General features: G+C 51.2%; 1 protein-coding gene across 9 annotated transcripts; it reads left to right on the top strand.

The window, feature by feature from the left end:
* Positions 1–7,158: 7,158 nt before the first annotated feature.
* On the top strand, positions 7,159–25,836 carry MYCBPAP (MYCBP associated protein). Of its 9 annotated transcripts, none has more exons than XM_029212845.1 (19): positions 7,159–7,266; positions 12,655–12,782; positions 13,377–13,536; positions 13,678–13,781; positions 14,553–14,739; positions 15,000–15,115; positions 15,648–15,798; positions 16,901–17,016; positions 17,102–17,217; positions 17,689–17,800; positions 18,347–18,536; positions 18,992–19,179; positions 19,988–20,134; positions 20,960–21,376; positions 21,790–21,911; positions 22,653–22,768; positions 23,242–23,390; positions 23,568–23,741; positions 25,614–25,836. In XM_029212845.1, exons 1-19 carry the CDS (start codon positions 7,224–7,226, stop codon positions 25,713–25,715), a joined length of 2,838 nt encoding a protein of 945 aa, XP_029068678.1. In that variant the 5' UTR covers positions 7,159–7,223; the 3' UTR covers positions 25,716–25,836. The 9 variants fall into 9 exon arrangements, 7 of the variants coding, with proteins under 7 accessions (XP_029068678.1, XP_029068681.1, XP_029068679.1 ...); XM_029212848.1 differs by having other exon boundaries at positions 23,571–23,741; positions 25,614–25,833; XR_003792048.1 differs by lacking the exons at positions 7,159–7,266; positions 25,614–25,836 and adding exons at positions 7,353–7,495; positions 23,848–25,120 and having other exon boundaries at positions 23,242–23,394.
* Positions 25,837–27,370: the final 1,534 nt, after the last annotated feature.

Genomic DNA, 27,370 nt, shown 5'->3' with positions numbered 1-27,370 from the left:
ATATAGAATTACTATGTGACCCGACAATCCTACTCCTAGATATGTACCCAAGAGAGTTAAAAAACATATGTCCACACAAAAGCTTATATCCAAATAAATGTTCATAGCAGCATTATTCACAATAGTCACAATGTGGAAACAACTCAGATGCCCATCAACTGATAAATGGATAAATAAAGCAAGGTATATTAATACAGTGAAATATTACAATACAGCAATAAAAAGAGATGAAGTACCGACATGTGCTATGTGGATTTAACCTTGAAAACATTATGCTACGTGAAAGAAAGCAGCCACGGAAGGCCACATATTGTATGATTTCCTGTTTGTGAAGCGTCCAGGACAGGCAAATCCATAGAGACAGAAAATAGGGTAGTATTTGCCAGGGGCTGAAGGCAGAAGGGAGTGGGGAGTGACTCTTGATGGATACAGGTTTCTTTTTGGGGTGATGGAAATGTTCTGGAACTAGACAGTGGTGGTGGTGGCACAACCTTGTGAATATAGTAAAAACCACTGAATTGTACACTTTAAAGGGTAAATTTTATGTTATATAAAATTGTATGTGAATTATATCTCAATTTTAAAAAACAGAGGTCAGTACACATAAAGTGCTGAGAAGGCTGTCCAGTCCATGATAAACCCCCGGTAAGGTTAGTTGCCATTTAAACTCCACAGGTCTTATGGGTTGATCCACATAGGCAAAAGGGAAAAAGTCCTGAAAGGCATGTTAGAGATATGTTCACATTCTTAATATACGTTAAAGCATTTTGGCATGCAGTTTCTTATTTCATTTTTCATACTCAGTGTTGATTTTACACACTTTATACATATGTACATATATAATAAATATAAGCATTTATTTGTTGTTTTAAATTTTTATTTCATAATCACTTTATATATGTTTAAGATATGAAATGAATTTTCAAAGCTCAAACTTCTTTTGTTTTTGAAGCCTCAATTGGGTTGAAAATCCAGGCTACTATGTGGCTAAGCTAATCTGCTCAAAGCCGGGCCTGTGATGGAGCAGGGTGCTTATTGACCTTGGGCTTGAAAGGTCTGAGACTGAGGCTTAGCTCTGTTGCTTACAAGCTATGTGACCTGGAACAAGACTAAGGTTGACAGATTTAGCAAATAAAAATACACCCAGTTATAGTTGAATTTCAGATAAAACAATGAATAAGTTCATAACAACGAAATATTGCATGGAACATAGTTATACTAAAAAACTATTTGTTTTCTCTGAAATTCAAATTTAATCGGGCATTTTGTATTTTATCTGGCAACCCTAGATACAACCCTTAACTTCTGTGAAAGGAAAGAGTTTTTGAGTGGAATCATCTTTAATTCTCACAACTCCAGAAGTTAGGTGACCTGGCCCAAGGTCACCCAGCTGGAAAATTATTGAGCAGGGGTTCTAACTTGGGTGTGTCAAGTTTGGCACGCTCTGCTAAAATGGAACTCAGGATAAGCGGTGCTCTACTTAATGAAAACATGGGAGTCCTGAGCTAACTTGGTAACCACAGAAGCTTTCATTGACTGAGAAGGAGTATTGAAAAAGAGGTGGAGTATCAGATTTGAAAGTGTTTGTATGACTCTGTCTATATTAATTTCCTATTGTTGCCATAACAAATTACCACAAGCCTAGTGGCTTAAAACAACACAAATTTATTATAGTTCTGGAAGGTCAGAAGTCTGAAATGGCTAAAATCAGGTGTGAGCAGAGCTGTGTTCCTCTGGGGGCTCTAGGACAGAATCTGTTCCTTGTCTTTTCCAGCTCCTAAAGGCTGCGGCCTTTCCTGGCTCATGGCCGTGTCACTTCGACCTCTGCTTCCATCATCACATCTCCTTCTCTGACTCTGACCCTCCTGCCTCCCTCTTAGAAGGACCCTTGTGATTCCATTGGGACTATCTGGATAATTCACGATAATCTCCCCATCTCAAAATCCTTAATCACATCTGCAAAGTCCTTTTTGCCTTGTAAGGTAACAAATCCACAGCTTCTGGCGATAAGGGTGTGGACATCTTTGGGGAGCCATTATCCTGCTTACTGCACCGTCGAAGAGAGAAATTATCTAGTGGGTTTGAGGGTTCTGGGCCTTAACTAGAATCCCTTTCATCTGTACAGTTTTCAGAGTACTTATACACTTTTTTTTTTTTTTCTCGCATTGATCCTGGGAAGTCAACGAAGACATTGTTGAGCCCCTTCTGCAAGGGAGTAGATGAGACTCAGAGGGGGAGGCATAGGGCCTGGGTTGCACAGCTTGAAAGAAACTTGGGCCCAGGGCTTTTAATTCAGCCTCCTCCTACCTCATCCTCCAGCAGCCCCAGTTCTAGGCCGTGGGCCACTAGGACAGTGTCCTCACTGGTGGAATGGGGCAATTCTGCAGGTACCCCCACAATCTAGAGGATGAAGGCCCCAAGGTGAGCCGTTCCCTGGGCCCGGATCCCGTCCCTAGCAAGCAGCCTTCTCCTGATCAAGACAAGGAGAAAGGATGGGGGCTTGGGCAGAGAACCTTCCTTTTGGCGGAGAGCCTCAGCCCAGAGCCCCAGAACTCGATGTCCATCCATCTCAGACACGTCCTTAACAGCAGCCCAAGCAGATGGTCCCAGGGCCTGCGATGAGACTCCCGCACGAGGAGGGAGCTCTGATTCTTAGGCAAGTCGTGCTGCAAACCTCCCAGGGATGTGTCACTGTGGTTTACGGTTTTGCCTTTGAGCGCTGCTGCTCTGGAGGAGCTAGGCTCTCTTCCTGTCCCTCAGGTATTGGAAGGCAGCTACCATGAACCCATTGACGTTTCTCTAGGTTTCCCCCATCCCTATCCTCTACTGATGGCCTGCATGTACCAGACACCACTCCAGGAACTGGGATACATCCCTGAATCTGCCAGGCAAGGCTGCTGCTCCCTTGGACCTTACGCTTTAGTGGGGGCAGGCAGACAGACCATACAGAAATTGGGATAAGGATTCTAAGGATAGCAAAACAGGATGAGACATTAGAGGGTGACAGCAACCCTGTGAGACCAGCACTGTCCCACCCGAAAGAGGAGACGGAGCAATGTTGAGATGCAAACCCATGTTTTACTCAAAAGACTCCTTGCTCCTAACCCCTATTCTATGTGGCCTCCAAAACATTTCCCCTGTGTCCTTCCCCAGAAGGGAGGAAGAGCAGTTTGAGCCTGGAGGTGGTGCCCGGAGTCTGAGCATCATTCCTGAAGCTGAAGTCGGTTCATCCTGGGAAGTGTCCAGCTGTGGCCTGGCTTCAGGGCCAAGAAGTATGTGAGATTCCTGCTGCATGTTAGCTGAGCAAGTTCCTAGTAAGAAGGGGAGTGGTGTGATGAGCCGTTCAAGGGGGCAGCCAGATTTTAAGGGGAGTGAGGCGGACGTGGAGAGTGAACCAGCTGTGTGGGGGGAAGGCCAGATGTAAGGAGGGGGGCGACACAGATGATAGGGGACAGGGACAGGCGTGTATGTGGAGGTAAGACAGAAGCTTTAGGAGGGACTAGGAGGCACTAGGGGGTGAGCTAGATGCAAGGGTCTTCAGACAGACTGCTGCAGCCTCAGGCTTTGGGAGGGTGGCTGTCCCTGGAAAGGGGTGATGCAGCCTGTGGAAGAAACGCACTTTCTATTTAGGGAGGCTGTCTAGCCTCTGCAAAGAGTAGCTGCCCACAGGCCTGGCACCTGGCTGCGTGGAAATAAAGAGAGACAGGAAGCGATAATTGATGTCACGTCCTCTATCAAACCAGCCACCTCATCCTCTCCGGGCTTGAGGAGATTGCTCAGAGCTGCCGTGCTAGGAGGAGACTGCAGTGGCTAAATGACACTGTCCCCTGAACTTGTGCTTTATCGCCTCTGGGATTGGCTCCTGCTGTGTCCTCATGTGGAGTGCCTGCCACCCGACCTGCCTGTTGAACCCTTGTCTTCAGCGGCCCACCTCAAATGCTACTCCCCTAAGAAGGCTCGCCTAGCACTTACATCCTGCCTTTCCCAAATTGTGATTAATCCCTAGCCCATGAGCATATACATTAGAGTTGGAAACCCACCTTCAGATGGCCCAACTCTTTTTCTAAGGCACCCTGAACTCAGCCTACCCCACATCAGGGCCACGCGAGTGAGCTTCAGGAATCCCTGGAACTGAGTGCAAAATCATATGCAAAACCAAATGTGCAGATGAATGAGTAAACAAAGTACGGTGTACCTGTACAATGAAACGTTGTCCAACCGTAAAAGGGAATGAAGTACTGACATGTGCCACAACACTGATGAACCTTTACATTATACCTAGTAAAAGTAGTCAGACACAAAAGGCCGAATATTGTACCATTCCATTTATAGGAAATATATCCAGAACAGGCAAATCAAAAAAGACAGAAAAGTAAATAAGTGGTTGCCAGGGGCTGAGGGGTGGGGAGGAATGGGGAGTGACTGGATACAGGGTTTCTTTCGGGATGAGGAAAAAGTTCTGGAATTAGAAAATGGTGATGGCTGAATTGTGTTCATTAAAATGGTGAATTTTATGTTACATGTATTTTACCACAATTAAAAAAAAATCAAATGTACATTTCTGGGGAGAAGTTTCCTAGCTTTCATCAGATTCTCAAAAGGTTAACCAGGGCTTCCCTGGTGGCGCAGTGGTTGAGTGTCCGCCTGCCGATGCAGGGGACGCGGGTTCGTGCCCCGGTCCGGGAAGATCCCACATGCCGCGGAGCGGCTGGGCCTGTGAACCATGGCCGCTGAGCCTGCGCGTCTGGAGCCTGTGCTCTGCAGCGGGTTAACCAGCTCAGATCTGGTCCAATAACTTCATGATGAGGATGGTGATATGGAGACACAGAAAGGGGAGGCACCTGCCCAAGGTCACTCAGGGGCTGGTGGCAGAGCCCTGCCAGGTTGTGTACCTGCCTGACCACACCCCTCTCCTGCTCCCTTCTTCCCTTGTCCTTTAACCTACACTGTGCCCTCCCTGAACAGCCCCCAGGCCTCTCTCCCACTCCCAGCCAGGCTACCCACAAGCTGTGTAACTTCCCAAAGTTCCAAGACCTTCCGGAAGCTGAGTGCATGGATAAGAGTTTCATGAGTGTTTGTCTTGTTCGCTAGAGTGGACCCTAAGCTCCTAAGAACAAGAGGAGATGTTTACTTTCCTCCATATCTCAGAGTTCCAGTGGCAGCCATGGATGTGAACTGGTCCTATCTCCCTTCAAGAATGGGCTTGCTGTTCTCCTGCAAGGAGGGCAGTTAGCTGACAACCTCTGAATGAACATCCTTTTCCCAGATGTCCACACTGGGTTGGCCAAGACTTTGTCAGATCTGCAACACAGTCTAAGGCTCTCCCAGCCTGGTCCTGCTTCCTCCCCCACCCTCCTCACAATAAACCTCTTGCACTCCTATCTCCATCTGTGTCTGCTTCCTGGAGGGCCCAGATGACACAGTCCCCAGCCTGGAGTATCATAAACGTTCAGTAAACGTTCATAAAGTGAACTGAACTGGGGACTCCCTGGAGGGTGGAAGGAGGTTGGTGCCTAGGTCACTGAGAGCAGGAGAGGAGGGGCTGGTCGTGGAGGATGTGTCAATCATAAGAGGAGGGAAGGTCTAGAGGGGCATGGAGAAGGGGCTATACCCCTGGGAGAGGCCCAGTAGTGGAGAACACATAGGGAGCCCAGGGAGTGAACAGCCCTACTGGCATCCTCCCTAGCTCCTCCTCTGTCTGGGGTATACTGCAGCAAAGCTCAGAAATGTCCCAGGAGACAGGGTCCAAAGAGCCCTGGCCTTGGACTTGGGAGAACCAGGTTCAAATTGTGCTTCTGGTTAGTCGACTGACTCTATATACTCTTCCTTGGTGGAGCTCAGTTTTTCCATCTGTAAAATGGGTACACAGACCATCGCTCCAACCCTGGCATGATTTTGAGAATTGACTGAGACGTCCCTACAGTTTATGGAGGGTACTGTGTTGGGTAGTTTAAATGCATACTCTCAGTTAACCCTTACAGTGGCCCTGTGTGGGAGGCATTATGACCTCCATTTTACGTGAGAAAACTGTAGCTCAGAGAGGTCAAGGGACTGGCCCAAGAACACACAGCTAGGAAACAGGGAAAGCTGACATTGGAATCCAGTTCTGTCCTGCTCTAGAGCCCCTTCATTATTCCGCACACAGTTTCTGAGCCGCTGCTATGTGCTAAAGTTTGAGTTGGGATGGGGACAAAGGACAAGCCAGCCCTGCTCTCACAGCGTTTATATTCTCTCAGAGAGCTTGACAGCAGCCAACCACTTAAACAAACATAATAATTCCAGAATGCGTTAGGACTGGAAAAAAATATACTGGGTGCATTTATAAAGTTGAGATAACAGAGAAGTCTACTTTGTTTTAAGATTTTTTAATATTTATTTTATTATTATTTATTTTTGGCTGCATTGGGTCTTCGTTGCCAGGCGTGGGCTTTCTCTAGTTGCAGCGAGCGGGGGCTACTCTTCGTTGCGGTGCGCGGGCTTCTCATTGCAGTGGCTTCTCTTACTGCAGAGCACAGGCTCTAAGCGCGTGGGCTTCACTAGCTGTGGCACGTGGGCTCAAGTAGCTGTGGCTCACGGGCTTAGTTGCTCCGCGGCATGTGGAATCTTCCGGGACCAGGGCTCCAACCCGTGTGCCCCGCATTGTCAGGCGGATTCTCAACCACTGCACCACCAGGGAAGCCCAAGAAGGCTACTTTAAATTGGGGGTCAAGGGCGGCATCTCCAAGGACTGAAACAGACAGCGTGAGAAGGCCCCAAGTCCCCAAGTCGGGGTAAAAGCTTGGCTCGTCTGGGAACTAGTGGGCGGGGCAGGTCACCCGGCCCGTGTAGGGGACAAGAAGGGGCCACCGGGCAACTGAAGTCCATGGGGGGAATCAGGGGTTTTCCGCACCGCGTGAAAGGCTCGATCCCGTGGTGGCTGTGCGGAGGGGCCGAGCAACAGCGGGAGCCGGGCTGCAGGCCGTGGTGGGCGTCGGGGGCAGCGGGAAACGGCCGAGAGGGTGGCGGAGCCCCTACTTGCTTCCTCCGTTTCTCTCCCCCGCCCCCGAGTCGCCTCTCCCCCGCCCCCTCCCCCGCCCCTTCCCCGCCTGGCTCCGCCCCGCCCGCCTGGCTACTGACTTGTCGGCGCCCGCCGGCGCCTCCTGTGACGTCACGATCCGGGTCTGGGGCGTTCTCAGGGTCAGTGCCAGAAGAGCGGCCGGCGGCTGGCGCGTGGGCGCGGCAAGATGACAAAGGTGGTTTCCAAGCAGTCTCCGCCCAAGTTGTTCGGTGGGTGCGCGCCCCCGCTCGGGGCGCTGGTTGCTATGGACGCCCGGGAGGCCTCTGTTGGGCGGGCGCGCGCAGAGTCGCGGGAGCTGCCGCACAGCCCGGTTTTTCCGGGTCCCGGCGGCGCAGGGCCACGCTCACAGCCCGGGCGGCACCATGAAGTCTCTAAAGAAGGAGTCCCGCCTTAGAATACCTACAAACAGATTCTTGGAGGCCCCAGAGAGCGTGAAAGGTTGGCGCTGGCTGCCTTGGGAGCTCAGGAAAGCCAGACAGGGGCAGGGGTTCTTGGGATTCACGACACGGGGCCTGGAGGATGGGGGTGACACCAGGATGGAGGTAAAGATCACGCGGGAATGGGGTACGGGACAAGGCGCGCCCTATACCTGTGTGTGGGCACTGTGCTGGGCAACAACGCTATCGGTGGTAACTGTGGGACCCCAGACCTCAGGAAACGGAGGAGGAGAAACCGATCAAGTATAAAGGCTGTGATATAGGATCCCATAGCTATTAAGGGGGATCAGAGCACCTGACCCAAGCCTTGGACGGTGGAGTTAGGGGGGATAGTTTTCTGAAGAGGATGACATTTATGGCTAGTCAAAAAAAAAAAAGCGATTTGCTTCTCCAAGTCTAGGGAGCAGCGTCAGCTGAGGCATGGAACTGTGACATTGATGGCCAGGGCAGAGGTGGTGAGTGTGGAGAAGGGGGAAAGGAGCCAGAGGGGACTGCACAGGTGATCAGGGACCAGACCACAAACTGGCTTTACATGCTAGGTCAAAAAGTCGGCATGCCGTTGCAGGCCTTGGGGAGACCCAGCCTAAGATTGTGGTGCGAGCTCAGTGCGAGGAGGGGGCAGGCCTGGAGACAGTAGGGTTCCCTGGGAGGCCTGGAAAGAATGCCTTTAGTTAATGCTTCTTCATAGTATAAAAGTCCAATGTAGGCTACATTGAGATGCTCTTTCATGATATAATTTTTAACAGTTAAGAAAGAAAGAGAGAAAAATAGCTGGTCTTCTTTCCCAAGGGCAGTCAAGGGCTTTCCTAGGTACTGCCCCCTGCTTACCTAGTTTCTGGGGACCTTATCAGATTTGAACTTTCTGCTGTAAACAAATCAAGGAAAGATTTTTTTCATTGCATATTTATTTTTAATAAGAAGAAATTTAGTTTGTTAAATAGCCCTTGAATCTACTGTATAGTATGGGGAACTATACTCAGTATTTTGTAATAAACTATAAGGAAAAAGAATCTGAAAAAGAATAAATTATATATATATGTGTGTATAACTGAATCACTGTGCTGTACACCTGAAACTAACACAACATTGTAAGTCAACTCTACTTCAGTAAAAATTTTTTAAAAATTAAAAAAAATAAAATCAGAAACAATAATTTAAAAATAAATAAATAGCCCTTCATTTAAGGACAGGCATTAAGGTGAAGAAAGAAAGAAGCATGCAAGGTACCTTTTTCCTCCTAAATATCTTGGGGGAAGCTTCTAATGTAGTAGGCAATACTTCCTCCCCCCCCCAATATAATAAAGTTAATCAATAACTGTAATCTTTCGCTGTGTTTCTCCAAAAGCTCTGAATTATAGCAAAAAGGCAAGCAAATATTGTGACTTTAAACCTGTTTAGGGACCTGAGCCCTTTGACTCCTAGGTTTCTCCTTGCTGTAGTTGCTAAGAAACTGGGAAGACTCTCAGCAATACCAGATCCCTCTCCACCATCAGTTAAAGCTCAGCCCAGGTAGGGACAGCCCCTCCCTCGGTTCCCCCGGTGCAACTGTGAGGTCAGAATTTCCTGAAGACCTTAATTAACACTAATAAAGAATAACATTTAGATGAAACAAGAAGCAGAAAAAATAGGGTTTCTTCTCCCTCCGTAGCTCCCCCCTCCCCCTCTGCCAACCCTGTCCCTCCCACCCTACCTGAGCACCTTGCTTCCAGCTGCCTGGGCTAGCTCCAGCAGAGGTGTCATCTGACTGCCTCATGCAGGGGGGCTGGTCTCTGACCCCCTCACAGCTGTCAGGACGAGGGCGAAGTGCCAGCTGTGTGGCTCACCAGGAACCCCACTCAGCTTGGGTTTCCAGACCAAAGAACTGGAAATAGCTGGCCCTGTACAGGTTCAGTAGTGAGACATACTTTGACCTGTGGAAACCTCCCACAGGCCCTGAAATGACCCCCACAGGATCATCCTTCCAACTTGTCTGTGCCCTTCCTGTCTACCTGGCTTACCCTCATAGGATGAGTCACTCTGAAATGCTGCTTTCATCAACTCACTCTTCTGAACCAAACCTCCTTCTTGCCAACAGAGGAGGATCAGATGCTTCAGACTTAGTTTACAAAGCCATGATGCCCTGGTTTTCCTCTCATCCCCACTATCACCCCCACCTCCTCTACAGGCCTTCTGTGTCACCATGCCTCACGTATGCCATGCTCAGCCCCGCCTCCACCTTTGCTCTGATTGTGATCTTAACCTGGAACACCTCTGTTTGCTATTCTGCCTATGCGAGGCCTTCTGGTCCTTCAAGGTCTAACTTAACTGGTGAAGCTGCCTCTGACCCCTGCAGCTGCTCTTCTGAACCTTTCCTTAGAGCCCTAACTTTATGATATACATCCATCTGTTCCTTCTTTGATGTGTAACCAAAGCTATTGTCCGTGCCACTAATTTAGGCTCTTAGGTTATGATTGGTGTGTGTTAGTGTTTGCTGCGTCTTTCAGTTCCTCAAGAGAAGGAGCCATATCTTAACGTTTTATACCATTTTCTCTGTAATTTATAGTACATAGAAAGTACTTAGTAAATATTCACTATATTGAATTGAAGTTTAAAATGTATGTATCCTTTCTATGAATATTAACTAGAACGCACCATTCCCTGACTATACAGTAGCAGCGCATGTATTGCACTACATTGAAGATACAACCATCTTAGAAAAACCTCAGACCAGAGTTTCACTGACTATTTCAGAAGTCTTCAGCAACGTTGAAGGTTTATAAATTTACACATGGTAATTATGTGTAATTACACCCATCAGTAAAAAGCATATACCTGGAGATGTTTAATCCCTTGAGAAGATGTGGAACCAGCAAGGGTGACGGACAGAGGAAGCAAATCTCCTGGAGAATATAAATAATACCAAAATATCTATAAAAGGGAACCTTCAACTAGTACCAATTCTTTCTTGGTCTACCACCAACTTTGGTGACTGTGTAGAAGGGAGAGGGGAAGTAGAGATCAAAACCTAAGTCTGCATCTCCACACGTGGCGAGGATGGGACCAGGACTCGCCGTCAAGCCATTTAGCCCCATGTGGGTTTGTGTGCACAGGGCCATGTGGCTTGACTAGTAGATGCTCCTGAGTTTACTCTGACCCCACTGCTGAGGAGGTGGACTCTGGCCGATAGCGAAATTTAGAGTTATGTTTATTTTATTTTAGTTTTAAATTTTATTTATTTATTTGTCTATGGCTGCGTTGGGTCTTTGTTGCTGCGCGCGGGCTTTTTCTAGTTGCGGCAAGCGGGGGCTACTCTTCATTGTGGTGCGCCGGCTTCTCATTGCGGTGGCTTCTCTTGTTGCGGAGCACGGGCTCTAGGTGCGCGGGCTTCAGTAGTTGTGGCACACGGGCTCAGTAGTTGTGGCACACGGGCTCTAGCTGTGGCTTGCGGGCTCTAGAGCGCAGGCTCAGTAGTTGTGGTGCACGGGCTTAGTTGCTTTGCTGCATGTAGGATCTTCCCGGACCAGGGCTCGAACCTGTGTCCCCTGCATTGGCAGGCAGATTCTTAACCACTGAGCCACGAGGGAAGTCCCTAGAGTTATGTTTAGAATGATTCTGGCTTGGGTTTTTTTTTTTTGCCACTGAGTATGTGGGCAGTTTCTAAAAAATAGTTTGATTTTGGTAACCAAAACACCTGCGTTGATGTTTTAATGATATTGCTTCTTAAAAATTAGAATACTGTGAGAAACAGTGGACAAAACCAAGTTGTGTCTTAAAGTCATTAAAGACAGTGCTTAGGTTTTCTCTTGATTATTTTGTGTAGGGCCTTATATCAAAGCTTTCTGAACCAGAGGGCAGCAGACAGGAGGATACCAGCCAGAGGAACGAGATGCATTTGAAACTGTTAACCCACCTCTGTGGAAGGAAGGCAGGGAATGTGTCCTCGTTGGGAAGAAACTTGCTTCCGCCGCATGCGTTCTCCGTACCGTGCTCTGGCATGGCGCATGGAAGATACAGGCTCAGATGGCTCCACTTTCCTCCAGGCCCATGAGCTACTTCCGCCAACCAGTTCACCACCGCAGCAGACTCCTCAATAATCTTGCGCTCAGTCTTGCACCCCCTAATCCGTTCTTTGCCATGTCATGGCCCACAGGCTAAAAACTGAAGTCCTTTACGCGGCTCACTAAGCTCTTAGTGGTATGGCTCCTACTTTTCTCTCCAGACGCTGCTTCCTGCCTCCCACCTCGCTGCACTCCAGCTATTTAAAAACACATGCTTTGAGTTCCAGGCAGGTGCTCCATTCTCTCTTGCCTCTAGGCCTCTTCATGCTATGCCCTTTGGAATTCCTGTTCTCCATTCTCTTTCCGTTGTCTCTTTTCATCCTTCAGCTCTCAGTCTAATTACCTCCTTAGGAAGCCCTCCCTGACCACCCCACCCACCAGACTGGGGTCCCCTGGATGCTGCCATAGTCACCCCACTTCAGTCTGTTTGACAGTGTTGTCTCCCATGGGCATGTGCTCTTTGAAGCCTAAGGCTTTGCCTTATACCCTCAGAACCTAGCTCGGTGCCTGACATGTAGAAGATGCTTAAACAGTATTTGTTAAATGAAGAATGTGAAGTAAATGGTCAGTGGTGAACGTTCTGCTTTCCCCAGAGCATCTGAATTTTCATCAGTGTCTTAGGAAGCTCAGTGCCTTCACCCAGAAGAATGGATGGGAGGGTAAGAAGGCATCTCATCCAGTTGTCCCAAAGCACTGTGCATCAGAGCCACCTAGGGAGTTTTAGAAGCTCAGGAGCCAGGACGCTGTACTTGTAAAACCCCCAGGAGATTCTGAGACAGACACCTGACTAATGTTTGGGAACCACTGATTTAGTCCAGCGTCCTCTTTTTACGAAAGAGAGGACTGAGACCAAGAGAGGTTAAGTGATGTACCCAAGGTTGTCCAGCTTATAAGTAGCACAGCCTGGAATGGAACGTCTTCTGATCTCAGTTCCAGCTACAGAAGCCTCGGTCACTGTGGTGGCGGGGGGGACCTACAAGAGAGAACTCCTGTCGCCCCAGCAAAGTGCTACCCAGGCCACCTTGGCAGCCTCTGCTGTCCATCCAGGTGGCTAGCTTTGCACCCCCAACGTGAAGGCTAATATCTATCTATTTTTAAGCACTTGAACTTTGCTCCTCTTCAGAAAAGAAGCGGGCAAAAGTACCTGAACAGCCCACACCCCCCATTCAGGAAGAACCTGAACCTGTTAGCAATGTCCTACAAGGAGATGACATTCTTGCCTTAGCCATTAAGAAGGAAGACTTGAGGAAGGTAAGGATGAAGTCCAGGGATCCCTTCCTGCAGGAACCTCTCCTTGCCACCTAGGCTGTCTAGAACTTCAACCATGTCCATTGTCTGTCCACTGCCTCCCTACTCAGAGGGAGTGTCTAATTCCATGGAAAAATCCATCAAACATAAATCTGTTCACTTTTGCATCTAAAGGAATTTACCATGTTGTTTGTTTAACGTTTCTAAGATTCATATAGAACCACAGGGAAGAGAGAACGAAGTAATTCGCTTCCCATAGAGGCCAGTGCTGCCATCCCCATTTCACATAAGGGACAATGAGTTTAAGAAGCAAAGTTACAGATGTGGATAACCCCCTGCCTTCCCTGGGAGAGTCAGCCACTTCTCACCTGACCTATCTGGAGGCATGAGATGTTATTTTTTTTTCCAGGATGTTACTAAGCCTCATAGCTGTTACACAGGCATTTCCTCGACAGAACATATGGACAGATCTAGAGATCTAGAGAAACAGATTTGTCCGCCTTCAGGAATTCCACCAAGAGCTAGGACAGAGGAGAAGGGTGGTGTTTTTCCTCCTCCTGATCTCATGCGGAATCTCCTCGTTTTATTTCTTTTTAGCAACATATTCCTCGCCTTATTGAAACAGAAGATAAACCTGCAATTACCCAGAAACTTATCTTCCGTAAACTCAAACCCAAGGGTCATAGGAAGAAGGTCTGCCACTTAATAGCACATCCTGCTACTCCAGATGCAGCCACGAAGCCCCTGGACTACTCTGGTATGCCCAGCCTTGGCCCTGGCATCTGAATTCCTGGGTCATCCTGGAGAGGATGCCGGGCCCTCATCAGAGAGTAGCCTCTTGAATCGTTTATACCAGCTGACTATAGCTTACCTTCCCCCCTCTTCTTTTTACCCCCAGGGCCAGGTGACATCCTCTATGGCAGTGACCAGATCCTGCCCCACCACATCTTGGGGAGTCTCCAGGACTTTAAGAGAATTGCAGTTGCTCGAGGGAACACCCAGGTTCGTTTGTACAGAGCTGCCTGGGGGAGAGAAGTCACTGATGTCGTTGTGGTCTTACCACCTGGCAGAGTCCAGCAGGACTGGAGTCACAGAGAGAGTCCAGGCTCTGGGTCCCAGAATCTGAGGTGATAAGTGACCCTTCCCCCCAAATAATGAAGCCACCATAGGCTAGCTTCAGCTGAAGGAGACAGAAGTGCCTTGAGGAACCCCAAGGCGAGAGTGTGTCTGGCTCCCGTCACACTGGGCCCACGCTCCCCCGTTGCCCTCTGCTCCTCTGTGCCCCGGCTTTATCTCCCCTTCTCGAAAGACTGGCCTGCTCTCCTCCTCAGTCCACGTGGTGCAGGAAGGTGGCTCCCCACAGCTCCCGGGGCCACATGGAGAGTCTGTCTGTCTTTCAGTTTCTTTAATTCTCTGGTTCCAGGCAAAGAATCTCTGATTGGTCAGGTGCTAAGAGGCCTGGGGTCCAATAAAAATGGCTCAGTCGTGCAGCAGGTGAGGGTGTCAACACCAGCTGTGAGGAGGACAGACACATTAAAGGACGTTGACCACAATCTTAGAACAAGCGTTCCCATTCTAGGCGGGAGGGGACTGACAGCAGCTTCCAAGCCCCCCTTGTTTTGCGATTTGCTTTCTGTCACTTGCTACCTTGGGGTCCTGGAAAGGAGGGACTCAGCAGAGCGGGAGGACAGCAGGGATTCAGGCCTGGAGAAGTCTGCTCCGCCCCGGTTCAGCGCCTTCCCCTGCCCTCCACGCTCACGTTGCTCTTTTCAGCTGGCTGAGCTGATCCACACCCCACCCTGTCTGATGACCCTCATCTCAGCTAAAGAAGAGCCGAAGCAGGAAGCCCCAAAAGAAGAGAAGGCACATCCTCCCTGGGCCCCACCTCTTCAGCACAACTTTCTGAAAAACTGGCAGCGCCACATAGCCCTTCGGAAGAAGCAGCAGGAAGCCCTCAGTGGTGAGCAGAGCGGACAGGGCTCCTGCCTGGCCTCACATGGCATCAAGGCTCCGCGGCTCGTGCCTTTTCTTCTTTTTCTCTCCCTTCACCTCCAGAACCTGGATTCAGGCTGGTCACGTTTGTGCTGAGTACTCCCGAGTGCTTCTTGCTCTTAGTGGGTCGTGAAATCAGCCCAGTGACTGGAGCTGATCAGGGCAGAGAGCTCGGGCCCCTGTCTGTTCTGTTTGGTGGCGGGACTGCATTCTTGGCTTTCTTGCTAGAACGGCTGAAGAGGCCAGTCGGCGAGCTGCTGATGTGCACGGGGGAGGCCTACAGAAAGATCCAGGAAGAACGGGAGCTCCTTGACCAAACTCTGCCAACACGGCCTGATGGGAAGGTAAGGACAGCGTTCCCAGGTACCCTGTGGGAGGGGTCTGGACAGCTGGGTACAAAAAAAAAATCTATCCAGTGCAAAGCATTGTTAAGCCCTCAAGGTCTTTACTAAATTCTATTATTGGTCCTATTACTGATCGTTCAGGGACTGGCCAGGTAAGTGATTCGGCCTGTGGTGGTCACTGTTAGTCAGTTTGAGGAGAAAGATACCACTGGCACTAAGTTATCAGAATAGTCTTCGTCTTAGTGTTGTCTCCTAAAAGCTGAGGCTCCACCTTTCAGTCGCCCCAGGGTGCCATGTTGTGTTCTGGTATGTCAGTACCTGGAACAACCCGCCCTGGCTGGAGCCAGGTAAACGTACAACAGGGCAGCCTGAAGATAAGAAAGTGGGTGCTTCTCTCCTGCTCTCAGGCAGGGCAGTGCGAATCCCCCAGAGGGAGCATCTGTAGTCTGTGGAGCTCTTGTCTTCCCAGGCTCCCCACCAGCCTCTCTCCAAGGTGCTCAGGTGGTCTGACTCATCTGTCCTCCATCACCAGGGCTGTGAATTGACCAGTGGGTTCTGGAGTCAACCAGAATACTTGGGAGATGAAATGATGGGTCTGGTAATGACGAAGACAAAAACTCAGCGTGGCCTCGTGGAACCAATCACTCACGTCAGGAAGCCCCGCTCCATCCAGGTGGAGATGGGTGAGGAGCGGGCTGTAAATGTGACTGGCTGGGGGGAAAGATCAGGGCTCCGGTGCGGAGGTTCAGTCCTCTCTTCAGTAAGACCGCGGTAGCAGTGGTGGGAGGAGCAGGCAGAAGCCTGGGCTCTAGGGCGGTGCTGCCTTACTGCAGCTGAGCCACCATGGCTGCTGAGCGGAATGTGGCCGGTCTGAACTGAGATGTGCTGTAAGTGTAAGCGTTGCACTGGGTTTCGAAGATCAGTTCGAAAAAATAGATTTTTTTTTTTGCGCTACGCGGGCCTCTCACTGTTGTGGCCTCTCCCGTTGCGGAGCACAGGCTCCGGACGCGCAGGCTCAGCGGCCATGGCTCACGGGCCCAGCCGCGCCGCGGCATGTGGGATCTTCCCGGACCGGGGCACGAACCCGTGTCCCCTGCATCGGCAGGCGGACTCTCAACCACTGTGCCACCAGGGAAGCCCCGAAAAAATAGATTTTATTAATAATTTTTGTATTGATTACGTGTTGAAATAAGATTTTTAATATATTGGGTTAAACTGTATTATTAAAATTAATTCCATCTGTTTTTTTTTTATCGTTTTAAATGTGGCATCTGGAAAATTTTAAATTACATATACATGGCTTGCATTTGTGGTTTGCATCGTATTTCTAATGGGCAGCACTGCTTTAAAGGCTGCCAGGCTGTCTGGGTTCAGATCCCCGCTGTGTTGAGTTTGTGAACACCAGCGAGTTATTTAACCTCTCTGGTCCTCAGTTTCCCTATCTGTAAAATACTCATGGGGTTGTGAGAGGGTTAAAGGAGACGTGCTGTGTTTTAAGAGGTTCTGGCCCATTGTTAAACACTCAATAAAAGGTAGCTGCTGTTGTTACTTTTATTATAATCCAAAGATTTGACGGTTTGGAAGCTAATTTTGCAGGAGTCCTGTGCAGGGCTGCTGAGGCAGTAGGTGTGGGACCAGAAGGAGGGGAGCCCAGCTCACAGAGAAGCTGTGTTTTCAGCTCTTCCAGAAACGGTGCTGGGATGGGCGCTCTCAGAGCCCTTGAAAGTGGTTGGGGAAGGGGGCGTGGCAGCAGCCTGTGCTGAGGGTCCTTGGACCCTGCTCTAGGATTGCCAGCCCAGAAGGATGCTTGGTACCGCTACACCTGGGATCGGAGTCTGTTTCTGATCTACCGACGCAAGGAACTACAGAGCATCATGGCGGAGCTGGATTTTAGCCAGCAGGTCGGTAGTCTGTGCCTAGTCTGAAGCCCCTCAGGGTGGTGCCTGTCTTCAGTCAGCTAACCTTTCCTTTCTCTGTCTCTCTGAGGATATTGATGGCCTGGAGGTGGTGGGCAAAGGGCGGCCTTTCTCCACTGTTATGGTGGAAGACTATTCAGTGTTTGAAAGGAGCCAGGAAAACTCCTCTGGAGATACAGTGCACTTGTGAGTTGGGGCTGGGCCCTAGGGAGAGCGGTTGGAGAGTGTGGCTTCCCCAGCACCTTCAAGTATTGTAGGGCAAGCTTCCCTCCCTGAAATCAGGGTGCCTCCATCCCAGCCTCTCGCTAATGGCTGTCACCCCCTCCTCTAGCCCATTCGAAGGAACACCTGTGCTCGCTTTACTATTGCCATCTGTTCTCTTCCAGCAACCAACTCCTAGTGGAGATTTCCTAGACATTCCTTTGCTCATAAATGGGGCCCCTCCAGACGCTCCCAGTGCTGAGCGGCTCTGCATGAAGAGTCTCTTTATGTCCAAGAACCTCCCACTACAGGAACGGAGCAGGATGGAGCCGATGATGCTCCGCTGGAGGGCAGAGCCGGGCACATCTCCAGATTTTCTGGCGACCATTTCCGTGGGCTCCATGTGGCAAGACTGTGGCAGACTCAGGGAAAATAAGTCATTGCTTTTTCTTACAGAGACTTATTGGCCAATTACCCTGATGTGGTCCCTATGCCTATTCTTGGCCCTTCTCTGCTGTTCTGTGGGAAGCCAGCTTGCTGGATCCGAGGCAGTAACCCAGAGGACAAGGTAAAACGGCCTTCACCCTCACCCACCTGCTGGAAGGGCCTCCCTCGTGGGGCAGTCCCAGGGTGGCTGCGGCAGTCACAAGGAGTCTGCACGGTCTCCTGTTTGAGTTTTTATCTGGTCATGCTTTCAGTATGTGTCTGAAAATGGTAACAGCAACGCTAACTTGAGCCAGAATAAAGTCACAAGGCTGAAAAGAGAGTGTCACAAGGCTGGAAAGAGAGTGTCACAAGCCACCCAGTTTGTACCTAGTCCCAAACATGTAAATAAGCAAACCTTCTCAAACAGGTATGGCTTTAAGAAGGTTCTAAAATATTCTTCAGATGCTAAGGAACAGAAATGTTTTTAAAAATCTGTTTTATCTCCTCTCCTTACTGCTGATGGCAGGGACAGCCACTTTTGGGGTATGATACCTATCTGTTTGAGAGCGGCCAGGCCCAGGAGACTTCCAGTGCCAAACCCGGAAAAGTCCCGGCAAACCAGGCTGAGTTGGTCACCCTAGGCCAGGACCTCCCACAGAGACATCTCTCATGCCTCTTCTCTCCCCAGAGGCACGTTGGAATTGCTGTCCGCTTGACCTTTGAAACTCTAGAAGGGGAGAAAGCATCTTCAGAACTGACCGTGGTCAATAATGGCACAGTGGCCATTTGGTATGGCTGGCGGAGGAGGTCCCAGCTGGACTCTTTCCAAGACCTGAAGCAGAATAGGATGCAGCGGTTTTACTTCAACAATCGGGAAGGTACCAGGGAGAAGCCGCCCCGCTCACCCCTCCTGCAGCCAAAGTCTAGCTAATGCCCAGCTCTTGCAAGTGTGAGCCCCTCTTCCCACCTGTCCCTCCCGTCCTGTGAAGTGTGTTGTCGCCTGACTGTTCCTGTCAGCTGGGGGAACAGTGGAACGCTTGAGAACACAGGGGAGTGAGCCACCTGTGGGAGGCAGAACACAGCGGGGAGCGGAAGCATTCTAGATGTTCAGTTACCCATATGCACAGGCCTGAGGCTGGGACGACCACCTGTCCCTCTTGCCTGGGACATTCCCGGTTTTCGCAATGCAAGTCCCACATCCCAAGAAAGCCCTCAGTCCTACGCAAGCTGGGACAGTTGGTCACCCTAACCAGGGCTTAGTTAACTTTATACATGCAGGCTTGGGGCTCAGTGGCTCCTACTCGGTGAAAACCTCTTTCTCTGTCCCTCTCAGGTGTGATTCTGCCTGGAGAAACTAGAAACTTTCCCTTCTTCTTTAAGTCTTTGAATGCTGGGATCTTCAGGGAGTGTTGGGAGTTTGGAACCCACCCCACCCTATTAGGAGGTGCTCTACTGCAGGTCAATCTCCATGCAGTCTCCCTGACCCAGGACCTTTTTAGGGATGAGAGGAAGTTATTGGAGGTAAGGGACCCGGGATCTTGGCCCCTGTGGACATTAGGTAGGTTAACCTACCTAGTGTTCTTCCTGGCACTGCCTGCAGGGATCTTGTTTCTCCCACAGCCCAAGAGGTGAATTTTTCAAAAACACACTCTTGCTCAAAACACACTCCTTGGGGCTTTGTGATATAAAAGATGGGTGTGCAGGCAAGAGAAAGGGCAGCTTTGAGCTTCACCATGCTCGGCCCTACTGCATTAGAAAGAAATGAGACTGGGCCTTAAGATGCAGGCTGCATGCAAGTACTTATCTGAGTACAAACACAACGCATGGCCCTCTGTGCTGGTACTGTATCTGTTCACTGTCGTCTGGTACTATCCAGTGGAATTGCATTTAACTGGCATGACTTCAAAACCAGGCAAAACTAGAGAGAACAATTTAACTAGTGGGGCTGGCACCCAGGAGTACAAACACAACGGGAACTGGGAATCTGCCGGCCCCAGTCCATCTCATGGCCTGGCCATCTGGTGCTGTGCTTTGTGGGATTCTGGAGAAAGCTGTGCTTTTTTATTCATCGTGGCCCCCCGACACAAGCCAGCTACTTCAGCTGGGGCTCAGCCCTTGGTGAACAAAGGTGATTTTGACAAATGTAATGTCTGCTTTACTTGCTGACTATAGGACCAGCCTTTCTCACAAGATGCCCCTCTACTATTTCTGTGACACTGACCATGTGGCCAAGCCACGTTCTCAACAGGGCCCAAACCGTGCGGCCCCAAGGATGTAACGTGCGTTTTGAAAGCCTGAGCTGCCGCTTATGCCACCTTCCCTTCCTCAGAACAAGCTGGCTTCCCACGAAGCAGTTACCATCGTGGAGAGCATGCTACAGGAGCTGCTGAGGGGGATCCTGACCCCGGAGCGTGCACAGTCACCTGTGGACGCCTATCTCACCGAGGAGGACCTGTTCCACCATAGGAATCCTCGGGTACAGGCCCAGCACTGGCCCCTGCCCCTCGTGCGTGCCCTGGGAGAAAGTAATAGCAAACCCTTTGATGTGCCAGGACCTGTTCTTAGCATCTCCCATGAGTAACTCAGTTTCTCCACAGCAGTCCTGTGAGATGGGTACTATTTTTTTTTTTAAAGACACCAATTTACTTGAACATTTGTTACTTTTTTTTTTTTTAATTTATTTTTGGCTGTGTTGGGTCTTTGTTTCCGTGCGAGGGCTTTCTCTAGTTGTGGCGAGTGGGGGCCACTCTTCATCGCGGTGCTTGGGCCTCTCACTATCGTGGCCTCTCCTGTTGCGGAGCACAGGCTCCAGACGCGCAGGCTCAGTAGTTGTGGCTCACGGGCCCAGTTGCTCCGCGGTATGTGGGATCCTCCCAGACCAGGGCTCGAACCTGTGTCCCCTGCATTAGCAGGCAGATTCTCAACCACTGCGCCACCAGGGAAGCCCAATGGGTACTATTTATATCCTCATTTTATATGGGAGAAACTGAGGTCCAGGGAGCTTAAGTAATTTGCCCAAGATAACTTAGCTAGTGTAAGTGGATGCTTGGTGATAACAGAGCTTCAAAAACGTCTTAATTCAAACTCAATCTTCCTTGGAAGCCCAAATGTATAAAAAGCTTTAAGTTGGAGATGCTTAGGTTGAAAGGGAAGTGGGGAGCCCCTCTGGGCCCAGCAGTTCCTGCCAGCCTCCTCCATCGGCGCTCTCGAGGGAACGGGAAGCTGGAGCAGGCTGGCTCGGGCTCTGGGTCCCCCATGTTGCAGCCTCCCCATCACGTGTCTTCCCTTGCCTCTGCTGCAGCTGCATTACCAGCACCAAGTGGTGCAAAACCTGCACAGACTGTGGTACCAGTACACCATCCTGCCCCCCAAGGCTGAGGAGGCCAGGCCGGGCGAGGAAGAGCACCTCAGCCCCAGGACCCAGGCTGCTGCGGCCCCGTCAGCCTATGGGGAGGAGGCCTCGATGAAGGTCGGGTCTTCTGTGCACCTTAAGAGCCCAGCGTTGGACCCCCAACTGCCCCGGCAGGAGAGTGAGGCCCTCAGGGACTCCCGAGATCCTGTTGGGTCCCAGAAGACTGGTCTGGGTTCTCAGCAGAAGAGCATCATGGAGGAGATCCTGGTGGAGGGGAGCCCCGACCTGCAGAGTGTCCGGAGCTCCCAGGAGCTGGACGGCCTTCCCCCACCAGAGTGGAACCTCTGCCTGGAGGACTTCAGAAAGGTGCCTCCCCAGCCCTGGGGGGGTTGGTGGAGAAGGGCCCAGGCATAGCCAGGTGCCGGTGCTTCTGGCCTGAGCTGCCTCAGCTCAGGGGCAGCCTTCTAAGGGCCTTAACCAACCTTCTAAGGGCCCAGAGAAAGCAATCTCTTGGTCATCTCTCTTTATCTCGGGTGCCTAGGCCACTGTGGTGCAGGAGGGACTCCTTCTCTGACCCTGGCAAACCTTGGAAAGGGGTTCATGGGTACAGATTTCTGAGGGAGGGCCCAGGCTCCCACAGAAGGCACCCAGACAGACTCTCCATGGCTGCATCCCCTCCTGGCCACCTGCCCTTACCACACCACACCTGTTAGTAGAGGACACAAGAGTCCCTGGTGTCCTGGGCAGAACGGTTGCCCATGGTACCTCTGACCGGCCAGGTAGTGATGGCACTCCCTGAGGAGAACCAGAGAGAAGACGCCCTAATCAGGCTCAACAAAGCGGCCCTGGAGCTGTGCCAGGAACCGCGGCCGTTGCAGTCCGACTTCCTGTACCAGATGTGGTAGGTACCGCCACCAGGAGAGCTGCTCCCATCCCTTCCCCTTTGCGGCGTGTGGCCAGGGGTTCTGGGCAAGCAGTCCCAGGACTCAGGGGGGCTGAGCTCTCTTTGAGATCAGGTTGCTGAAAGATGCTGCACACACTCTGTGGTCTGCAGCTGCTCCTACAGCTGCTCTCCCCATGCCAGCTGCCCTCTGGGGAGGAGTCACGGCAGAGTAAGCACCTAGACCTTTCCCCCTTCTTTCCTTGTTCCTTCTCAATGAGCAGAGGAATGCTCCTTGAGAGCAGAGGCGATAGCAGAGAGTAGTGAGAAGCGGACCTATTCCATGAAAAGCCTCACTTGGTCGCCAGCCTTCCCATCGCCTGTTTGCAACTTGCTTGGATAGGCCTGGGGGGTCTTTTGCAAGGCCCTCAGAACACATCCCCAGGAGCCTTGTCCTGGAAGTCTTTTGCAAGTCTAGCCCCTCCAGTGGGACTGGATCCAGTTCTAGCCATGGTTTCAAGATGGAGTTCGTTCAAGACTGATCTAACCTTATCCTTGGGCCACTTTTTCTTGGCTGCCACCCGAGGGAAGCCAGATCGCCATCCCAGCACTTGCATGGGTGCCAGTGAGGGTGCTGGCTGGACAGAGGCAGGGTGCTTCGGTGGCAGTTCCTGGCACCAGTGTCTTCTAAGGACCAAGCCTCTACAGGTTCAAGGGCAAATGAGGGACAATGGCTTTTCTCCAATATATCTTGCTCTCTAGTTTGCAACTGTGGCGAGATGTGATTGACAGCCTGGTGAGCCATTCCCTGTGGCTGAGGGCTCTGCTGGGCCTGCCTGAGAAGGAGACCATCTACTTGCACGTGCCAGAAGCGCGAGGTCAGACACTGTGCAGCCACACCTCTGCGTAGGCTTTCCCATCCCTTTGCCCGGGTGGCGGTGGCGCCTCAGCCATTTGTACGCTTCCGGTGGAGCCTCCGTTAGGTTGGTCCATGGGGTAGGCCTCTTGCTACCTTTTTATCAGCTGCCAGAATTTGGGACCTAGAAACAACCCTAACAATCACCTTAGTTCAGTCCCCACGTTTTACAGGTGGAGTCCCAGAAAGGCAAGATGACTTGCCATCCCGTACGTGGGGAAAGGGTGGAGCTGGGACTGGCGTCTGGGCCTCTCACCCCTGCCCTACAGTCCTGTTCCACAAGGTCGTGCACCTGAACCAGGGCCTTGCTCCCAGTCTGTGGGGATTCTCTCAAACAGCTAGAGCACTGCTGGCCCAGGGCCCGTTGCTCTCCCAGTTCCTGCCTGTGGGGGCAGCTAGGCCACAGGCCATTTGACTTCCGTTCACCTTCCTCAGATCGAAAGTCACCTCCTGTCACAGAAGTGAAGGTGACTTCCGGGAGAGTGGGGAAGGAGGACCGGAAAGGGCCATCTCAAGAAAAGAAGCAGTTGGGAATCAAAGACAAAGATGATAAAAAAGGAGCCAAGCTGCCACCTGGGAAAGAGGCAGGTAGCACGTCGTCTGGGCCTGGGGGCGCGGGCTGGGGAAGGGATACGAGGCGCTGCGGAAGGTGGGCAGTCACGCCAGCATGATGCCCCTGCTCCCCACTAAGCTGCTCTTGAGAAAGTCCTGGACCTCCCCCAGGAGCTACTGAAGGTCGGGCATGTCTCTGTCTCTCCAAGCAGGACCATTTAAACAGCAAGAAGCACAAAGCAAAGGATGACAAGAAACCGATGAAATCTACAAGTCGGGACAGGCTTTCCTTGGAAGACCCTGCCCCTGACAGCATCATCCCGTCTCAGGAACCCATAGATCCCCTGGTCATGGAGAAATACACCCAGAGGCTGCATACTGAGGTGAGGGCAAGAGCCTGGCACTCAGCCCTCCCCTCACTCACACCTGCCCTGCCTACCTTCCTCCACTCCCTGGCTCCCTCATTCATTCTGTTTATCCCACAAACAGTAAGTGCCTACTGCATTGTGATGGAAGCAGAGCTGCCCTTGTGAAGGGCATCCTAGTGTTCAAGACAGACCTCATGAATAAGTAACACCTCTGGTATGTTAGGTGATGAGCACTATGGGAAAAAGAGAGAGACCAGGGCTGGGGGATGGGGAAGCCCCGGGTGGGGGTAGGTGGGCCTCATTGGAAGGTGACATCAAACAAAGACTTGAAGGGAAGGGAAGTGTGGCCATGTTGACATCTAGGAAGAGTGCTGTGGGTAGAAGAGGGAGTGAGCCAGGAGGACAGAAGGGCAGAGAGTCCACCAAGAGGGAGCGGGTCATGTGGGGCTTTGTAGGCCATTGTGAGGACACAGTGTTTTGAATTGAGGAGTGATGTGGTCCGACTCATGCTTTAGAAGATCACTCCGGCTGCCATTTGGAAATAGATTCTAGGGGGGACAGAGCAGAAGCCTTTTCCTTTCTGCTGCTCCCACTTCTTCTCTGTGTTAGGTGCGTCTTGGCAGATGTGTTCCTTGGGTGACCACCATGTAGAGTGAATTTCCAGCAAGTGTAAGGGTTTTGAAATGCTGGAGAGACTTTATAAAATGTGTTCTTAAGCAGTAGGTCCTTAGGGATTCACCTATGTGTTGTGTTCTGTTCTTTGTCATTGTTGTTGGTTTGGGAGGGGAGATCCACAAAGCCATGTTTGATATATCAAGGAGTCTAATGGCAATGCTTTGTCTTCCTCTGGTGTGGACAGCTGGGTAGCCGAGGTTGTATTGTGCATTGCGCTAACACTCAGATCACATTTAATCAGAAGCTCCATTTGCTGTTGGTGACATCACTGAGATTTGTGGATTTCCATGGGGTCTAGAAAGTAATCATAGGGCTCTGAGGACCCGTGGGGTAGTCTCTTGCTTGGCTTTTTGAAATTAAGAATCAACTTGCTGAGGCTTGTGTGGTCCAGCTCCACCACAGGGTACAGTCTTGGAGACATTTCAGTGCATGGATCTGTGATCTTACTGGAAGGAAAGTTGGTCTCCAGGAGGCCAGGGTAGAACTGGGTCACCTCAAGGGACTAAATGGGCACTGCTCCCTGGGCCTCCCTGGAATTGCCCCTTTAACCACTCTAGGCTCTAATGTCCCCATATGTCCAAGGGGCAGTGCAGGATTACTGCCCCAGACTGGTTCAAAAAATAAAACTGGGACTTCCCTGGTGGCACAGTGGTTAAGAATCCACCTGCTAATGCAGGGGACACGGGTTCGATCCCTGGTCTGGTAAGATCCCACATGCCGCGAAGCAACTAAGCCCGTGTGCCACACTACTGAGCATGCACTCTGGAGCCCGCGAGCCACAACTACTGAGCCCACGTGCCGCAACTACTGAAGCCCACATGCTCTAGGGCCCGCGTGCTGCAACTACTGAGCCCACGTGCTGCACCTACTGAAGCCTGTGCACCTAGAGCCCATGCTCTGCAACAAGAGAAGCCACCGCAATGAGAAGCCCATGCACTGCAACAAAGAGTAGCCCCTGCTCGCCGCAACTAGGGAAAGCCCATGTGCAGCAATGAAGACCCAACGCAGCCAAAAAAAAAAAAAAATCTATTTGCAAAAGCAAAAGTCCTACAGAAAATTTAGCTTTATCTACACAACTTGAGTTGTCCCCCTCTCCAGCTGTCCCTCTTGTATAGATGTGTCCATCCATCTTGCAGCATGGGGGATGCTCCCACATGCAGGTGCTTTCCAGAGAGCGAACCTTTGCCAGTGATGTTCATCCCGTTCTTCCAGGTCTATGGGCTGCTGGATGCCCTGGTGACCGACCTACCGGTCCTGGCTGATGAGCTCAGCCCCAAAGAGAATGTCAAGGAGCCTTTGCGTCTCTGCACCTGACTTGCATGCCTGAGCTGCCTTCTGCGAAACTGCTTAAAAAACAAATCAATAAAGAACCTTTAGGTTCCTACCACTTCCCTTATGCCTCCATGTCTTGAATGTCAGATCTTTTTTTTTTTTTTTTTTTTCCTTTGCGGTACGCGGGCCTCTCCTGTTGCGGAGCACAGGCTCCGGACGCGCAGGCTCAGTGGCCATGGCTCACGGGCCCAGCCGCTCCGCGGCATGTGGGATCTTCCCGGACCGGGGCACGAACCTGTGTCCCCTGCATCGGCAGGCGGACTCTCAACCACTGCGCCACCAGGGAAGCCCTTGAATGTCAGATCTTGATGAAGTCAGGTCCTGGTCCTCCCATGTCCCACCTGCCCTTGGATTCCCCTCCTCCCCATTCCTGGAGCCATCCAACAGGAGGAGAGAGAAACATAGCTGGGGAGGTGATGTGTGGGATGAGGAGTGGAAGAGCAAGTTGGCAGCAGGACAAGGAAGGAAGCAGGTGACAGGACAGAGGGCATCACCCCTCGTAGCCCCTGCCTCTGGCCTTTGTTGACCTACACTTTTGGGGTCATCTTCCCGGAGCCAGGTCTTCCCAAAGTGTCATCACCAAGAATGACACAGTGTGTGACTAGGAGGGGAACTAGACACCATGGGACCTGGGTCCCTGAGGTCCTCACACTTCCACTGGGTCCAAGGGCCTCGTCCCAGTCCCTGAGGATCATGCTACCACACCCTTAAACCCTAAAGGCCAGATCCCTTTGTCGTCAGCCAGAAATTATTCTGGATTCTAGCCCGCTTATCCCCCTCCCCATGCCGAGCCACCTGGCCTCTTTGAGCCATTTTTTCTACCTTAAAAACAGCCTCTGGACTTTCTGCTCCCTCCCTTGCTCAGAGAAATATGAAGTGGATGAGAGATGACTCTTGCAAAGAAACATGCTGTCAGCTCAGACTCAGCACCATAAATTCTCCTCTGTCAGTAATAATCATTCTGCTCCAGGCTGCCTGTACAGAGTGGGCCCCAGGCTCCCAGAGTTTGAAGAACAACTTTGCTAACGGTGGGCTTATGGGCCTTAAATGCGATGCAGCAGAAGGGAGAGGGGGAGACCTGAAGAGTGGCTACAGTCTCCTACCCACTTGGTTTTGCATTTGGTGCTTCTGATAAGGACCTCACGGGCCTCAAGCATCCTCCAGTTGAGACATGGGAGGAGGTTTGGGGAGAGCAGGGCACTCCAATCTGATCCCGTGTCAGAGACGCAGAGAGGGCGCTGTGCCTGAAGTCCTGATGCACCCTTCAGGGTTGCCGAGGGGACCAGATGGAAACCCACACAAGGCAGTACTCCACCAAAGGGCCAGCCCCAGGGAATGGTGGTCTTGGCCCAGAGGAGGAATATAGGGGTGGGGTGAGTGTTGGAGCCTCCCCTCCCCACCCTTCATTTCCCCTGAGGAGGCAGAGGAAGGGTTAACTCACCGCAGAGTAGGAGTGGGTCACCAGCACTGGCTCCAGAGCTGCACCTCCTGGGGACAGCCAGCAGGCAGGCCTCCCACCTCTGAAGGTGCTGCCTGCCTGGCCAGCAGGAAGGGGTTAACGTGCCCTGCACTTCCTCCTGTGTCCTGTTACTGCTGAGGCAGACCTGCCTGGCCAGCCGAGCAACTTTCCTCCTGAG

Source organism: Monodon monoceros, unplaced genomic scaffold (genome assembly GCF_005190385.1).
Source record: "Monodon monoceros isolate NGI ecotype Baffin Bay Population unplaced genomic scaffold, NGI_Narwhal_1 Super_Scaffold_9, whole genome shotgun sequence".
Classification (NCBI taxonomy): Eukaryota; Metazoa; Chordata; class Mammalia; order Artiodactyla; family Monodontidae; genus Monodon; species Monodon monoceros.
The sequence above is the reverse complement of the archived record's forward strand: the minus strand, read 5'-3'. Positions and strand labels throughout refer to the sequence as shown.

Excerpts from the sequence above, each read along its gene's own strand:
- MYCBPAP (XM_029212842.1), top strand. The coding sequence starts at position 7,420 with ATGAAGTCTCTAAAGAAGGAGTCCCGCCTTAGAATACCTACAAACAGA. Across the intron at positions 17,218-17,688 it reads TCTGGAGATACAGTGCACTT|AGACTTATTGGCCAATTACC; the intron begins GTGAGTTGGGGC and ends TTTTTCTTACAG. Across the intron at positions 19,180-19,987 it reads ATGAGAGGAAGTTATTGGAG|AACAAGCTGGCTTCCCACGA; the intron begins GTAAGGGACCCG and ends TCCCTTCCTCAG.